Genomic DNA, 17,765 nt, shown 5'->3' with positions numbered 1-17,765 from the left:
ATGCTGCAGTAATACATGTATTGCATAGTGCAAGCACAAGGAGGGAAGTTGACCAGTTCCCCAACTATCCTAACTCAGGTTGCTTCTCTTTTTCTCCATTTCCACCCTCTCTCCCCAAATGCCTTTGTTCCTTTCCCTAGGATCTTTTCCTCTAACCTCAAAGAGAGGATGGCCCAGAGGTTCTACAATCTGGTGCTTCTCCCGCGAGTCAGAGATGACATTGCTGAATATAAGCGCCTCAACTTCCATCTTTACATGGCGTTGAAGAAGGCCTTGTTCAAACCTGGAGCCTGGTTCAAAGGTGAGTGGAAAGTTGACCTTGGAGGACAAATACATGGAAATGAGGTTTATCCAGGGGTTCGTATATTTCACTATAACACAAGAGCCTGCTGGATCAGGCCGACGACCCATCTGGTCCAGCATCCTGTTCTCACAGTGGCTACCCAGAGGCCTGAGAGAAACCCTCAAGCAGAATCTGAACACACAAGAGCCCTCTCCCCTCTTGTGGTTTCCAGCCACTGGCATTTGGAAGCTTTGCTGCCTCTGGAACACAATTCACGGTAGTTGAAAATTATCAAAATATGCACTTGATAAATATGCATTTATCACATATTTTGTGAGGGTTTGTTTTGTGAGGGTTTGTTTTTCAACAACAAAACCCCAAATACAGAATGGAATTATGAGTGAAATCATTACCAACCTGACACAAAGTGGAAAGAAAGAAAATTGCTCATTCCTGCTACTCAGTCCTGTCTCCCCCCCCCCAAAAAAAAACGTTGGCAGTTTCCTCTCTGACAGGCTCCAGTCCCAGAAGTAAGACAGGCTAGGAGGAAAGCCTCAAGGGGAAGCTGCTTCTGGGTTTTGGTGAATTATTCTTAAACTTGATTTTATTGATAAATAATACTGAACTGTGCAGGTGTTGTTAGTGTGGTATGTGTGTGTGTTGCATATTCTTGCATCAGCCTTCTAGATGCGAAAGAACTGAATGATTCCCCCCCCCCCCTTAAAAAATAGTTTTAGCCTGTGATGAAACACTTTCTGTGTCTTTATAAGAGATGACTATATGATGCTCCTTTCTCTCCCCCATCATCTCCCCAGGGATCCTTCTCCCCATATGTGAGTCAGGAACATGCACACTTCGAGAAGCCATCATTGTGGGCAGCATCCTCACTAAGTGTTCCATCCCTGTCCTTCACTCTGGGTAAGAAGAGTTAGGCTAATTTCGAGGTGGAAGGGAAATTGCACTAATGATAACAATAATAAATAATTTTATTATTTATACCCCACCCATTTGGCTGTGTTTCCCCAGCCACTCTGGAATGGTAGGACTGGATAGGCTTTCCTGCCTTTTCTCCCATGCATTTTTTCTCCCCCCTGGGGGGGGGGTCAGAAAACACCTTTGCTGTCTTGGGGAAAGTCTTCCTAAGCCTGCATGGGCTTCCCCATTACAGATTGTATTCTGAAGCCACGCTTGTAGCTGGGCTGAGGGTCTGCAGTGTGACTATCAAAGGAACCTGCCAGAGAGTACTTAACTAAACTGTGGCAATTTCCTTATGTCACTTTTTCTCTTCCCTTGGCTTTCATGAATGGAGGGTCATCCATTGATGTGGACTTGCAGCAAAGCCTCATTTGTTCCTCCTCCTTCCCCTTCCCCTTCCCCTTCCCCTTCCCCTCCTCCACCCCACAGGGCTGCTATGCTAAAGATTGCTGAGATGGAGTACAGTGGCGCCAATAGCATCTTTCTCCGCCTGCTCATTGACAAGAAGTACGCCTTGCCTTTCCGTGTGGTGGATGCCCTGGTCTTTCACTTCCTCGCCTTCCGGACGGACCGACGCACCCTGCCCGTCCTCTGGCACCAGTGCCTCCTGACCTTTGCCCAGCGATACAAAGAGGACCTGTCCTCAGAGCAGAAAGAAGCCCTCTTAGAGCTGCTCAAGTTTCACAGCCACCCCCAGATCTCTCCAGAGATCCGCAGGGAGCTAGTGAACTCCAAGTGCCGGGATGTGGAGGGGATGCAGCCAGTGGCAATGGAGTGAACGGAGGATGGGAAGGGGGACTCCACAGATTGTGATCACGGCAGAACTTCTGAGTCAAAGGCAGCTGCTGGTTTGAACTTGAAGCTACAGCACGCTGTCGAACAAATAGGGTTTGTACCCTCACTGCTTTGATTCACAGAAGCCTTATTTATGCAGCGTTGAAAGTATTTGTAAGCCCTCTGCCCCCTTTTGACTCAACATGCATTCATGGTGATTAGAAACCAGCATCCCTCCCATGAGAAATGGGTCCCCCTTTTTGCGATAGAGCTCCTGGTAAAGGGCTGCAGTGACTACTTGCTCCTTTTGAGGTCCTGGTGGATGCAAGTTGCTGATCAACAGCAGGGAGATAAACTGTTGAGCTGCAGATTAGTAAGGGAGGAAAGAGCATCTACCAACTGCACGGGGTTGTAATTGCTCTGTAGGATCTGGCCACCAGTGGAAGTATTGGTAGCCAAGAATCTTACCCTTTTACAGCAGGGGGGACCAGTCTTGGTGGCCCGTGAGCTGTATCCAGCCTTTCTGGCCCATTTGGCTCAGAGGTGGCGTCTGGCATGTTGCTGCTGGTCTCACAGGGGCTGTTGGGTTGACCGTCGCCCTTCTGTGATGAATGTGGGCTGCGTTGCTTTTGAGGGTGACACAGCCCAAGCACCACACATTGTGCCTGAAAGCCATAAACTCCCAAACTGGCCGTCCACTTGCCTTTCCTGGTTGTCAGTTGGGGAAAACTGCATTGGGGAAAACTGCATTGGGGTAGGAATTCCCACATCCCATTTGCTCCAGCCAACGTTGCAAATTGCCGTGTATATTGGGATCTGTAGTCCAGCTACATCTAGAGGGCCATAGGCTCCCCAACCTTGAGCTAGGCCTAAGCTGTGTCTCTGAACAAGTCTTTGGAAAACCATCTTACACCCAGCTCAGCACAACTTGCCTGAGGCTTGTATGCTGCCTCTGACCTGGGCGGTCTCCAGCACTGGAATAGAGAAATGCTCCAGGGATCTTTTGTGATGATATGAAGTCACCTTGGGCATTGAGGCTGGGCTGCTCAACCCCCACATAGCTAGACTGGCTGAAGAAGACTTGGACCCCTGGAACAAGTTAGCCGTTGCCAATTGAGATGCTCCGAGTCCCTGCTGCCCCATCCTCGGTTAATTTGATGCTCTTCCTATTGTTTTCCCATATAAGCAGCAGCCATCATGTATGTCATCAGGTTACTGCAGCTGAGCACCCCATATTCTTGTCTCTTTCCCTGTCCCCTCTAGGTAGATGTTCATAGCTAAATCTGTCAGCTGGGTATTTATACATTTGAAGGTTAGATTTTTGGCTTTCTGGGTTTCTAAGGCTATTCATAGTACAGCTCTAAAATTAAAGGCATGCTAGAGCTTGGTTAATGCCCATACTGCTGGTATATAAAACCCAAATGAGGTGCATAAGTTTGAAATTACACGTAATGCCCAGAATAAATATCTGAGTAACCAGCAACCTTTTTTCAGAAAAGTTATTAATTTGTATATCGTCCTTCATCCAAAGAGCACAGGGCAGTTCACAACAGAAAAATACACAACGAGAACACAAAATACATAATAAAACAAAAGCAGGCCAATAATCCTGCTCTCACAAACACATTTAAAAGGTCATGGAATGCTAATCAGACAAAGGCCTGTCTATAGAGAAAGGTTTTGATCTGGCACCTAAAAATATGTAATGAAGACACCAGATGAACCTCCATGAGGACAGCATTCCACAAATGGGGAGCCACCACAGAAAATGCCTGTTTTTGTACTGCCACCTTCTGGGCCTTTCGTGGAGGGGAAACAAGAAGGGCCTCAGATGATGATCACAAGAGTCCCAGGTTGGTTCATGTGGGGAGAGGCAGTCCTTGAGGTATTGCAACCCTGAGCTGTTGTAAGGCGCTATATGTCAAAACCAGCACTTTGAATTGGGCCCAGAAATAAATTGGCAGCCAGTGGTCTGGTGAGGATCGGTGTAATATGCTCAATACACATACTGCTGTGACAGAACATATGTGTAAAGAGCCCTGGATGTTCCAGTATAGAATACATATAGTGCATACATGGCTCTTCAGTCACATCTCCAGGTGCAAGGGGTTTGCATGTTGCATTTTTGCCTGTTCAAGGTGAAGGATCTCCACTGGAGGCTTGTGGCTCAAAGCTCTTGCCTATTCCTTCCTCTGTGGGAGGAGAGAAGTGCCTCTTCAAAAGATGGCGCTTTCTTCCTGCACTATCAAATGCAATTGCTTCCCATTTAATCAAGGGCACCTTGTTAAGTGTTCAAAGGCTTCTTAAATACACCAACCACATTTGGTGACTTAAGATTGTGGCTCTAGTCTATTACAACTTGTGTGTGCCCACCCCACCCACCACTTCCCTCCTCCCTTGTTACCAAAATGGTCTGGTAAATTGGACCATATTTCAAGTTGCAGCAATATTTAGGTTTTCATGCTGCTGAATTCGAGGCGTCCCCTGAGAACTAGAAACAGCTGTGAACAATCACTTGTGGTGCTTTAACAAGCCTGTTCCCATAGTGGCTTCTTTCCACGGTATATTTTCCCTGGCTTCCCTCTATTGGCAGCATGGGAACGGCAATCTTTTCCCAGCTTGATAGCTAGGCAGTGGGGGAAAGTGGGCACAGCTCTCGGGGGACTGGCCAGGCCACTGGGGGAGTGAAGGAAGGATCTGTGCTGCCCTCTGGCTGCCCATCCTTGCTCTAGATGCTTGGGGTCTTGCTGCAGCCACGTTTCTAACGGTTAACAAGGAGAGGATATCTGAGGGCAACCCTCTCCTATTGGTAAGGCACCAGCAACGCTGGCCTCCTGTGCTTTGCAGCCCTAGGGCCGCATTAAATGTCTGAATGTTGATGCCCATGTTCACAAAGCAGATACGCTTAGTGCTGTTCCAGCAGCAGCTGGGTAGAGAAGAGTAATTGGTTTTGAACAGCTTTTAGCTCCAGGGGAGATTTGGTTGAGTGGCTCCTCTGTGCAGTAAGTTTGTTTACGCTGGGAAGATGTCCCCTAGGACAGCCTCTTGCCCGAGCGCAGATTACAGAACAATTTGCACGTCTCCCATCTATCTACTTGGCATCACTTAGCCGAAGCGGTCACAGGCGAAAGCTGTTAACTCCATGCAGAGCTGGTAAATGAGCCTGCTGAAGCCACCTAGTGCTGGTACCGCTGGAGATCTCCCATGCCTAGTGCATAAGACAAGCCTGCAAGGATGGGTCTTGGACTGGAGAAAGATGTCAAGCTAAGGAGAAAGCTCTTCTGTATGCCAGGAGAGCGAGTGGCTTGGGGTAGAGCAGAAGGATGGCCAGCAAGCTGACTGCATCAGTGTCTTGGGTCACTTCTTTTGTATTGCTTGTAGGAAGCAGCAGCTGTGTGGTTGTCCTTGGAAAAATCATGAAGTAAATAGGGTAGGAGGGGAAAGACTCATGAAGAGAGACAGGCATAACACAAAGGTCTTACAAGAATACTGGTTGCTATAAACCTATAAAGACTACTTGCTATCTAGAACAGCTAGCCAAAGTTGCTACAGTCAAGAGGTCTCCCGTGTTTTGAAATCAGCTTGTCAGAATCGAATTGTTAAAAGTGGATTACGCTAGCAAGGCAGAAATCAAGAGAACGTTCTTGTCTTTTATTCTCAACAGGCCGATTTCTTAGAGGGACAAGTCAAGCAAGCTGTATTTTAGATGCATTTGGTTCTTTTCAGTCTTATTTCCATCACCCAGGAAAGAAGACAAGAGAGTGCCAATTTTAAAAAATGCTTTATTGCAGTATGGTAAAATATCAGTAAGGTATAATTTCCTTAACAGGAGGGTTTCAAGTGACAGTGACTATCATATTGACAAACTTTATTCAAAGCTCTAATATATAGTTGGGTGGATGTATCTATAAAATACATTCCTTTCGTCTTCAAACTTGTTCCAATAGACTTACTTATCAGAAATGCTGATAGCACATTAATTTTGACTAATCGGCGTAAGCACAATGAGGGAAAAGGAAAGGCAAAAACATAGTAAGAGAGAGGCTTTTTCCTGTTGGCCAAGGTGACGGGTCTCCAGTGGTGTTTTAGGTAGCATCAGTTCATGTTTCTTTTTCCAGCTGGAGGGTTGAATAATGAAATGCCACTAGAATTCAAAAGACAAAGTTTGCTCCCATTGCTACAGTTCCCCCACACCAAAGGTTTCTAAAGTCTCTCATAAAAGCAGCATTTAGGAAAAACACATACACACCTTTTTCCTGAACAAAACACACAAGAACAATACAACTCTCTAGTCCAGTGCAGTCGCAGCTCATTATATTGTAAACTCTTTAGGGGAAAGAGATCACTCTTAACCCCCTTTTTATTTATTTTATTTAGATTTGTATAGCTGGACTTCCTTCTCCTCCACCACCCATCCCTTGCATGTAGCTCTCCTGCCCTTTTTTGTTTCTTTTTTGGCAGTGAAGACAGGAGGGATTTGTACATACAAGTATAGCAGCACTTGTTGGGTGTACTCTGATCGGGAATGACCGTGACTCTCAAAGTAAGCAGCCCAGAGAGGTATGAAGGAGGACGAGGAAGGACATTAAGGCACTCTGTTATATGGCAAAAGGGATGAATCAGGACAACATACCCTACTGAGCTTCTGATCGTGCTTTGTGGCTTTGTAAGGTTTGATCCTCACAATAAATAAAGTAACTCTGGTCTCACAGGAGTAAGAGAAAGCAACTGGTGCAGCAAGTAGAAATTTTCCCCTTGGGTTTCTAGTGAAGAGGGGATTCTCCCCAACCCCCAATATTTTATATAGAAAGCAGCACTTTACAAGCACCTACAAAAAGCGAGCCAAAACCCACTTATTTCTCCTGAACGGGCTAAAAGACTCTGAAGGGTTAATGGATTGTGATACTATTAATAATCAAAGGAGAACTAAGACTTCCTTGGGACTGGTAGAGAGATTCCAGTGCTGGACTTTAAATATAGCCTGGTCTCTCTCTACCAGGCGCCCACACATGGCCGGGTGAGCAGAGCGACTTCAGCCAAGGATGTCTCAGGTGCATGTTTCAACTTCTTCATGTTAAGGTGAAGGCGGTCTATATAACAAAAGTGCGTTTTCTCTCTTGACACACATGCAACAGGCATGCAGCAAAGATTGGGACAAAACAGCAGTGATCAGCAGCGCGTCCTCCAACGAAGCAAACCCAAACTGAAGAACTTTTGAACTGACGCTAAGCTCACCTATCCTTCCCGAATTCAAGCGTGGCTCAAAACACCACAGGAAGGTCCCCTGATCCTAGGAAAAACCAGGCTAGCAAGGCAGAAACAGTCCAACTGCAAGGGGCCCTATTCCCTTTTGGAGTCCCTCCCACGCCATTCCTCCAAGACCCAAATCCCACATGGTCTCATTACAAAGGTTATGCTCATGGGGTCATTTTCTCCCACTCCCCTTATTCTTCAGGGATCACATTGCACAGGCAGAATGTTCCGGGAGGCTTCTTTTCCTGCGTTAAGTTCTACTTGCTGGGAGCTGGGTGATTGGAGGGAGGGGCTGGTCACAGGTTGATGTCTGTGACATCCGTAGGTGTGCTAGTCAGGCTGACATCCTGGCTGTCAGGGTAAACGGCCTCCTTGGAGGGGCTGTACTCTTGCCGAGGCTGTGAGGTCTGTTTCAGGTTCTCTGCTAAGGCCACCTCAATCTGCTCCTGACAAGCTTTCAGGCAGTCCTGGGAAAGAGGAGAGAAGAAGGGGGTGCTGTTCATTTCCACTTAAATTTTCACTGCGGCAATAACAGAGCTCCTTCAAACATCTATGCTTTGGACGATAGGCTTTTCTGCTACAGTGAAGGAGCACATTCACAGTGAATTCCTTCTTCAATATCATGCAAAGGGGTTTGCGGGGCAACTAGCATCCTAGTTGAGTTCTGATTATTCAATTATTCTTAGATATGTATGAACAGGAAGGTCTTATGAAGTAGGGTTAGAAATACCTTATCCTTGTTCTGTATCCTAAGCCTGAGACCAGGCTCAAGCATTCTATATAGCTGACCAGTACCTGATGGCAGAGACTATGCCTCTACTTGAAAAAAATTAAGTGTTTCAAATATGAATTCCAGCAGGCTAAATTACCCTAGTTGTGCCTCCACACATCAAGCAAATATTGAGTCTGAATGCGGCTTCTGTGAGTCTTTCCCTTGGAGCCTTTTGAAAATACTTATTAAAAAATTCAGTGGCAATAGTCTCAGTCTGCAGTTCTCAAGACTACGATGCACATTAGATCAGACCAAAGGCTCATCTAGATCTCACAGTAGCCAACATGGTACTTTTGGGAAGCCTGCAATCAGGACAGGAGAGCAACACCATAGCTGGTACTCTGAGACATGCCACCTCTGAGAAAGGAGGCGGTACAAAGTCACCCAAGCTGCTAGCCATTTCTATATCCTGTAGGGGCGAATTTCAGTTTATGTGTGAAGAAATACTTTCCTTTGTCTGCCCTGAACCTTCCCGTGTTCAGCTTCATTGAATGACCTCTAGTTCTGGTATTATGAAAGGAGGGGGGAGACTTCTCTGTTTCGTTTCTCCACACTCTGCAAAATTTAATACGCCTCTACCCTGCTCCTCCTTACTTGCCTTTGTTCTTAAACATAAAAGACCTCAAATGTAGTAATTTTTCCTCACTAGCGAGTTGCCCTTTTCTGAACATTCTCCAGCTCTATGATACCCTTTTTGAGATTTGGCCACCAGAACTAAACACTGTAGTCCAAGTGCGGTGACAACATGCGTTTGTGTAACACTTTTATGATCTTGGCAGTTTGATTGTTAGTCCCTTTTTCTAGTGCTCCCTAATACAGATTTTGCCCTTTTTAGAGCTGCTGTACACTGGGTCAACATTTTATTCAACCCATCTAACACACCAAAATCGCATTCCTGGTCAGTCACCAACACTTCACACCTTACAAACTTTTATGTGAAGTCAGAATTTGCCCTAGTCTTTATCATTGCTTTTTCTGCTCAGGGCTTGCAAAGCTGTGTTAATCAGCTGATTGCTGGCACTTGGGAAGTCCAGTGCAAGGGGACTTGCAAGCTCTGCATTCAGTGCTTCCCAAGAAACAATAATCAGCTGATAGTCAGTGACAGAAAAATGCTGTCCACTTTTTTACCTTTGTGGTTTGGTTTCAAACTGCACAGGCAAAAAGGGAATCACCAGGTGTCACTGTGACATCAGTTGATTGACAAGTGGGTGACCCCACCCACCTGTCAAACTTCGCTCACTGGGGGGGCCCTTGGCATGGAGATAAAGATCTGGCCCACCAGCCAGATCCAATTCCCCAACCCTATCCTAGAGAGTGATCTAATTTAGTGTGTTTATTTTACTTATATTTATTATGCAAAGCTAAAAACTTCAAAACTGCCAAGCTTGCCTCTTACTTATTTGCAACTGGCACCCATCCTTGTTACTAAGGAATTTAGAAAATGGAAACACAAGGCATTGCAAAAAAATTCCCTCCCCAAACCACTGATTGCTATATTAAGTACCTGAAAGATGTAGGGTTTCAACCCTAGCTACTCCACACATGCAATATGTTCACCCCTCCCCCATTCACCCACTCCCCAACCATGGAAAGCTTCCATTATAATCTATAAGCCTTAGAATATAAGCCCATGAACTTTTTACAACAGTGGTTCTCAATTGGTTGGTCCGTGGAATGTACTTGTCAATTGTCCGGGATATCCCGTTTTGGGGGCAGTGCTCTCACGTAGGTCAGAAGACGTGTCCCCCGCCCCCACGCATATAAACAAAAACTACCACAGAGATATCAAAATTTTCAAACATAGGGAGTCCATGGCATGGCTTTTGAAAAATGGGGTCTGCACTACTTAGCTAATTGGGAACCACTGTTCTGGAACTTTCTTTGAAGGCTAATTGCTTTTATGTCATAGCACTAGAAAGTGTTCAGCAGTACACTGAACCCCACCCCACTTTGAATGCACTAGCCTGCATGTGACTGAGAATGCTACTGCCAAGGGAACTGCATTAATGCAAGGGGAAATCTTGACCTTACGCTTGGGAGGAGCCGCATACAGCAACGATTTGAGATGAGGAAACCCCTCTCGTTTTGCAATGAGTCACGGTGGTGAGCCCCAATGAACCCCATCGCTGCTGCACCACCTCCTCTAAAGGCCAGGGTTCACCCTCTTGCCCCAGCTTACAAGAAAACTGACATTTTGCAGTGCAGAGCGTCGGGGTTCTGATTGGATCCCCAGCCAGCTCCCCGAGGCTGGGTCCATTTGCAGGATCCTGCCACATACATAATCTTACAAAGAATCCACGTTTAGTTCTTAGAAATTGACAGAGGATGTGGCAAGTAAAAATAGCAACACCCAACACTCCTTCCCCAAGACAGTTCCAGTAACTGTGGCCTCTAAAACCTCCACCCAACAGAAGCCAGGGCTCAGCAAAGGCCATTCTAAATTTATTGGCCAGTTTGTGGGCAAGGGAAGGAACGGGAAGCAATGCTGTGAAAGGAGGATTGATTGATTAAAGGAATTCAGAAGCACTTGTATGGGTTTATGCATGGGAACCGAAAGTTGCTTTTTTGTGAATTGAACCTTGCAAGTCTGTTTTGCAGAGGGGATTCCAACACTGTTCAGAAACCGAGGGACTATTAAGAGTGGTAGATTGCATGTGCTGCATGAAGAAAACCCCAAGTTGAATTTCCAGTTTCTTCAGGGCGGTCTTGTACCCTGGAGAGGTGCTACTGCTCAGTGGAGAACAAGGCAGCTAATATCTTTGGCGCTCCAGATAATGCTGAAATACAATCCCTAACAACTGGCCATGTGAAAGAGTTGAAGGCCAGAAACATCTGGAGTGCCATCGGGTTAGCACTGATGAACCAATGGAAGGCACCCTTCTAAAGAACTTGTGATCTTGCAATGTGGCTATGATGAACCAGTGCTCTATGTCTACAGGAACAGCATGGCCTATTGCCAGCCATAAAGATTCAAACTGACCCTTCAAAGCATGTTTCTGAGCTTCTGGAAGTGTCCAGTGAGTTGCAGGCAAGAGAGATGCCAGCATGGGGCAACTCAGGGATGTAGGGTGGGCAGTAACATGCTGGCTAACGTGATGTAACACCAATGACAAAGAAATTCGTATCTAAATGTGTTTATCCTCAGCTAACCCTGACAAGCAATTAATGAAATGGATGAAACTGACATATTGATAGGAAAGGAAAGAATGCAGGTGTGGGGAAGATATAGGAGGTATAAGGTAAGTTCAGATCACAAAAATACTATTCTCACACTTAACTTTCTTTGACAGTGAGGACTAGAAACATGAGAACAAAAACTCAAGTCTCGGGATTTTAAAAGTTGTGCCAGGTGATGTGGCTTGCAACAGAGATACCCAAAACAGGAAGACTGAATAACTACGGACAGCATATCGCAGTATGTACAAAGTCCCAGACTAGCAGCCTAAACTCATGTTCTGAAGTAGATACAAAGCATGTTCTCCTGACTCCATGTAAAAATCAAGCAAAACTGGAATGCAGCAGAAATCAAAGGTTGATTACAATTGAAGATGTTATCTAGCCTTGAGGATGCATGTCTACTACAGAAGATGAACTGGCAGAGGGGAAAAAAGGTACTATCTGGGTCACTGGAACCTACACAGTAACCAACAGCTCAAGAGGTAATAAAAAAAACCAAACCATGAACCCATTGACTGATATTAACCAAACTTCTTGGTAGGCTCCAAGCACAACATCTTAATTGGACTGGTACCTTTGTAGGCAAAACATCATGGAAGCATCTATTAAAATGAGGCAGGCCTAATATAAATACCAGAAAGCCTACCCAGATATATAATTTAGTGATGTATGCTTCTTTAATATGAAGTAGCATTTTCACCTCAAGAGGGCCAACCAAGTGAGAACAGAGCCACAGTTTGAAGCCCCTACCCACTGAACCTTCAGCAAAAGCCTGTTAGGCATGGCAGATGAGATGGCAGGGGACACCACAAAGAGGCATCTTCACCCCGAGCTTGTCTTCTAATTAACTTCAAAAAGACACAAAGAGCAGAAGAGCAGCCAAAAGGAACTGGGCAAGGGAAAGACCCTCCCAGCCAGCAAGATAAGCTCAGTGTTCCAACGTAGGCTAGGCCCAAGCTTCTTTGTGGCACCAAGCCTTGGCGACTTTTAGTGCTTCTAATCTGCTCTTTATGGGTCACTTTTGTAATCCTCTCCCCACCTGTTCTCTGCTGTCTTCGATCAACTTTGCTCACAGGACCAGCATTCAAACTCCGCCTCATTCACAGCAGCAGCTTGCAAGCAGCTGGCTGCGGGCAATTCAGAGACTAGGGCAAGAAGCCAAAGAAAACCCAGCAAGAGATAAGTTTCTGCTCCATGACTGTCAAGCAGTGATGGCTGGATCTGCGGGAGAGGGTCCAATCCCAGAGCCTTCGCTCCGCCTTTCAGCTTTCGCCAGGTAGCGGGAGACACGAAAAGCCCAGCTTCCCCCTCCTCTCTGATGCCCCTCTGGCACCCAGGGAGGGCCCTGGAATTCTGCTTGAAATGAACTTCTTTGGCCTCCATGCTTGCCCCTGACAGGAATCTGACACTGCGCCACATGAACAGATGCTAAGCTGGTTCTATACCTTCCCCATCGGCCAGCCCAATCCCTAACACCTGTCCGTTGAGGTGAATGGCTGTTTTTCAAAGGCCTCCTGTGTACCCGGGACAAAGAGGAGCAACTGATCTGGGACCTCATGCAAGCCATCGGTAGGAGAGCCACCTGCATCCTGCAGCCATCACCCATTCAGCAGCGGGCCAGGAGCTGGCACGGCACATTTGGGAAACGTGGTTGGGCTTTAGAGAAACAGCCAAATTCATGTCAACCCCCACCGGTCAGGGAAAGAGACACAGCCACTTGCTGCGCTGGCTCTGGACCAAGAAGCGAACACTAGCTTGGGAATCAGGAGGGGGGGGGGAAGGGAAGGATAGAGAGGAAAGCCTGCCAACCATGCAGTCTTTGCATTGAGTAGGCGAAGAAAGCCAACGGTGTCTTCCGTTTCTGGAGGATGCAAGCCCTTCCGCATCAGACGGGAGTTTAAGAAAGAATGGGCTCTTCTCAATGGATACCCGGACATGATGAAATAAGCTGTTCCGTGCAGAATCTCGTGCCAAATTAAGTAATTAGTCTCCAAGCTGCTGAAAAAAGGTCCATTGTCCTTGACGTCACAAGCTGGGATGGCTGCTCTTACAGCAGGGGTGGGGTGGGGAAGAAATGCAGCCCTCCACACCTCTCTGCCAGGTCCTTAGGAGCCTCCTCAGGCCACGCCCCTAGCTGGCCCTGCTTTGTATCCTGAGCATTTGCAGGAATGCATCCTCTAATAATGCCTCCTGCTTGTCTGGATGGAGGATAAAGAGGGCTACAAACGTTTGTAGAATACAGCTTGCAGTACAAAAGTGAAATCTACATTTGGTTCCCCACCCATTTTGCCTCTGGCCAGGGCCAGAGCTTGTATGTGGCCCCTGAAAGGATGTCCATAAAGGGAACACAGCCCTCCGGCTGAAAAAGTTTCCCCACTCTGTCTAATGGGATAACACAGGTTATGGAACTGCCCTCATACCACATCTGGGCTGCCCAGCTTTCTCCTTCCACTGCAGCTTTTCACGCTGTATCCATCCAAGGGGGATTGACGCAGAAAGGAGAGGCTGCAGAACTCCAGGACACCTTGCACAATATTTTTGGGCAGCATGAACAGGACGATAAACCGAACCACAAGAACTGTCCATGTCCAAAGGATCATTCCAAAGGATGGTAGTATATTGCAGATACTTATGACTCTACCCTCTCTGCGCCTACAATATGATGGCGCTATCAGAAGACCCACAGGGTAAGAGAAACAAAGGGGGCCCAGGCTGGAAATGTCACAATACATGGTACAATAGGGGCTTGTCAGACATCTCCCCCCCCCCCTCCATGCACTAAGTGAGTGAATGTGTGAAAGGAGGACTGCATCTGCTAGCCCTGTTCCCACTGACCATGCCCTTCTGGTGCCTGCATGTAATAATAAGACCCCTCCACATGTTCAGCTATGAATTTCTGTGGAAAAGAAATAGCCTATCTGCTAAAACCAAGTTTGTTTACATATATTTTAATTTGTTTTAGTGTAACTTTAATTACGGTTTGAAATACTTACCTGTAAATACCTGTTTTAACATTGTATTTTAACAACAATTTCCACATTTTTGTTTTTGGTAAACCGCAAGGGGGTTCTATTTACAATCAAATGGATTATAAATTTTGCTAATAAAACACCCTTCTCACATGAAATGAATGATTTTTATATGGCAGGGGGCCCTGGGGGCTGGTTAAAGATACTGTTCTAAGACACACTTACTGCAGAGCAAGGCCAATGAACTCAGGAGGGCCAACTTCTGCAGAGGATTACACTAAGTCACTGGCACGGAATATATTAAGGAAATATGCCCCCAAATTGCCTTACCTTGACACAGACCCTCTTGCTTGATCTTGCGTACAGTATGTCTGTCCCATTCGCCATTTATTTCTCTCTGATATAATGGGCCCTTCCTGCCTCACAGGTGTGCACTTAGGTTATAAAATAAGACAGCAACTTTCAGTCCTGAAGCCTTTCTTCCCAAAAGAGCAGCTACTCCACCAAGATGAATGGAGCAGAGGTTCTCTCCAAACATACATCTCCTCATGTGCTTTGTACACTTAAAAAAAGAGGTGGCTGCAGCTCAGGCACTTCCTGGACTTAATGCTACTACTTTTACAATGTATTCATTGATGTGATATGCTTTATTGCTGCAGGTTTTCCTGGCCTTATTAGCTGCCTTGGACATCTAATTAACATAAAGGTTGGATTGAAATAATCGTCATCATAATACTGCATGGCTGTCGTGTGCCTCTAAAACAAAGAGATCAGCAGGTAGAAGATGAGGCGCATTAAGTCCATGCAATAGTTTCTGCAGAGAGATGCCAAATGCCACTTCATAAGTAAAAGTAAGATCTCTGGACTTGGGCAGATGAAGACAGAGTAAGCTTGCCTTAAGTCAAAAAGCAAAATGCAAGCAGGATCCCAACTCCCCAGAACCAGAGCCCTGTTCCCCACTGAGCCCATACTCACCACCTCTGTGCCAGTAATGCTAGCAAGCAGTTCCGTAAGCTCCTCGCCAGAAAAATCATCGGATGAGGTAGAGAGGCCATGGACTGCCGCTCCAATGCTTCCAGTAGCAATCATGGATGGGGGATACATAGCAAATGTGTAATCTACAAATTCAAGGAGAAAGAAGAGAGGGTGACAGGAGAAAGGATGACACGAATTCTTTGCTCACTACAGCTTCCAGCCAATTTGTGATAACAGCACCCCACAAAAAAACCACATTACCATCAAGGCCTTTCCTGTTGCCCTTGAGAGGTCCTAGGACTTCCCACCATCCAGCTACAGTATCTTAAAAGCACGCAATCCATTAGCTTACAGAAATAGTTTGCCAACGGAATATTATGAGCAGGTTTTCCAGGAGTGGCCTGGCCAATGGACAGGAGGAACGCTGAAGTCCTCTTCAGGCATTTCTCGTGTGAAGGAAGAAAGTGAGTTGAGAGGAGCTCCCACCCCCACCGTGTTGAGGTGTTAACTTCAGATGGACAAATGGATTTTACCATTCTATTTGGTGGGCTTACACATTGCATTCTCATTTAAATCAAACAAAGACAGCACTCTGCAATGGAGTTGTACAAACTGTCCCAGCCCAAAAGACTATCAAGGGAGAGCCAATTACTTTAGTAGCCAAATGCTAGATGCTTCTGAGAGCAGAGTGCTGGGGTGGACGTGTCTTTAATATGCAATGTGGCTTTTTGTGACAAATTTCAACAAGGAAACCTTATAAACAATAGTTTGCCTAATATTCATCATCCTTGCCTTTCAGTCATGAGAAACCAAAGAGGTCAAGGGTTCTGCTACCAATGGGAAAAAAGCTGGGTGTCTCTGAAAAATGAGATCCTAAGATGCCACTGATAATTTGTTTAGTATAGCTAGGGATAAAAATCAAGTTCTGTTTCATTTTAGCCTGTAATTTAACTATGCTCCACCATTCCAGGGAAGGTCACCTGTCACAGGACATACCTGTAGCACACAATGCAATGAACGTCTGTGCATGCTTCTTCACCAAGTCCACCTTCTGCTGGGGAAGTGAGAGCCGCTGGAGAATATGATCCAAGAAGTCATTGGCTAGCACTGACACTAGGTCCCACTTTAGTTTCTCAAGGACTAAAAACTCCCAGTCCTGAATGAAAACACAAGAGAGTGTTAAAACAGAATGGGCTTTTGACCAACTTCACACTACAAAACAACAGTGGTTCAAAAGACACGTGAAGTATTTCGTAAGACATATCAACAAAAGGTTACAACAGCCAATGATCAGGGATGCAAGGGGCCTGCTTTGCTGGGATAGTCCTGTGGAGATAATGTGGGATCTGCTAGCATTCATAAAGATAGGAAGATATTGAATCCTGCTGCAAAACAGAGATCAGACAGTGGCTTGATGTATTAGCCAAGAACTGCAGCTTGTACACTACTCCTTTCATAACTTCTGCCCGTGATTAACCACAGAATGCCATGTTGTCCAGACCCAGAACTATGGTTAGTTTAAACAAGCCAGCTTCAGCCACCGTGGTTTGTAGCTGGCTTGTTTGAAAGTAACTGCAGTTAGTATAAACCTCAGTTTGCTGGTCTGGATGACACAACAAACAGGAGTTAAGCAAGAGTGGAGGTAAACATTTCTGAACTCCCCCTGGCCACTTGGCAGGACAGGAGAATGGCCAAACATGAGGCTCACTCTGTCCCACACATGTCATACAGAACTGTAGTGAGTGTGACATGAGAATGTGGCCAATTGCTCTCTGCCCTCTTCCGTCCTTTAGTTGGAATTGCAGGCAAGTATGCCTTCTGCTATTGCTCATGGTATATGTTGACCACTCTTCCTCTCTACTCTCCTAAGGAATGAATTTACAGGTCTGAGTAGAAAGCAGAGCTATACAACATCCAAACCCACCAATGTTTTCTCATCTAAGCACAGAATACAGTCAATTAGACACATCAAAGTGGACTGGTGCACTAGCCCTGTGGAGAGCAAACTGCACTCTAGGCTAACATTCACAGAAACTCCATGATGCAAGGTGTGCACGTGTTATTATTATTATTAAGACCCAACACTTCAGAAGTTCAGGTGCTTTTGGGGTCAGCAGCAAGAAAGCTGCCTTCCTCTTTTGCTTAAAATGGTATCCCATTTTTATTGCCTTCTTCCACTTGTAGCAATGCCAGTTCATGGCAGTTTCCAAACTGCTTTAGTTGTAGGAAGAAGCAACCCTGGCAAATGGAAAGGGAACAGAGGAGCTACAGCACTTTGCTCAAAACAGCAAACATCCTTTTCCTGAACTTTCCCCTGACACTTCACAGGCTCAGTTTGGGTCACTTAAAAGAAAACAACCACCAACACAGAACAGAAAACTGAGCATGCCGGACAGCAGTGATGTTACATAACTACCACTGCAGTTCTTCAGATAGCGACAGGGGACCTGAATGCTTGCATAGCTGTGAACAGAAAGCCCCTACCCCAAACACCCACTTTACCCCAGTTTCCTCCTGAGGAGGTGCCCCCACTCCAACACGGCAAACTGCTAAATTCCTTAAGTTTAAAAGCAATGTAGAGATCTGA

General features: G+C 45.9%; 2 protein-coding genes across 3 annotated transcripts in view; one reads left to right on the top strand and one right to left on the bottom strand.

The window, feature by feature from the left end:
* BYSL (bystin like) overlaps window positions 1-3,515 on the top strand; it is a 9,145-nt gene extending 5,630 nt beyond the window's left edge. Inside the window, exons 5-7 of the mRNA XM_081010113.1 lie at window positions 141-301; window positions 1,099-1,201; window positions 1,688-3,515. Of these exons, the coding sequence (XP_080866239.1) occupies window positions 141-301; window positions 1,099-1,201; window positions 1,688-2,036 (613 nt within the window). The 3' untranslated portion in view covers window positions 2,037-3,515. The remainder of the gene's footprint in view (window positions 1-140; window positions 302-1,098; window positions 1,202-1,687) is intronic.
* A 2,279-nt stretch (window positions 3,516-5,794) lies between these two features.
* The window catches only part of CCND3 (cyclin D3), a 75,913-nt gene continuing 63,942 nt past the window's right edge, over window positions 5,795-17,765 (bottom strand). For both annotated transcript variants that reach the window (XM_081010157.1, XM_081010156.1), the window contains exons 3-5: window positions 16,175-16,334; window positions 15,179-15,321; window positions 5,795-7,752 (exon numbers count right to left, since the gene is read on the bottom strand). In XM_081010157.1, the coding sequence (XP_080866283.1) occupies window positions 7,582-7,752; window positions 15,179-15,321; window positions 16,175-16,334 (474 nt within the window). In that variant the 3' untranslated portion in view covers window positions 5,795-7,581. The remainder of the gene's footprint in view (window positions 7,753-15,178; window positions 15,322-16,174; window positions 16,335-17,765) is intronic.

This window comes from Podarcis pityusensis, assembly GCF_964106645.2.
Source record: "Podarcis pityusensis genome assembly, chromosome: 6".
Classification (NCBI taxonomy): Eukaryota; Metazoa; Chordata; class Lepidosauria; order Squamata; family Lacertidae; genus Podarcis; species Podarcis pityusensis.
Note: the sequence above shows the minus strand (reverse complement) of the source record. Positions and strands in the feature narration are given on the sequence as shown.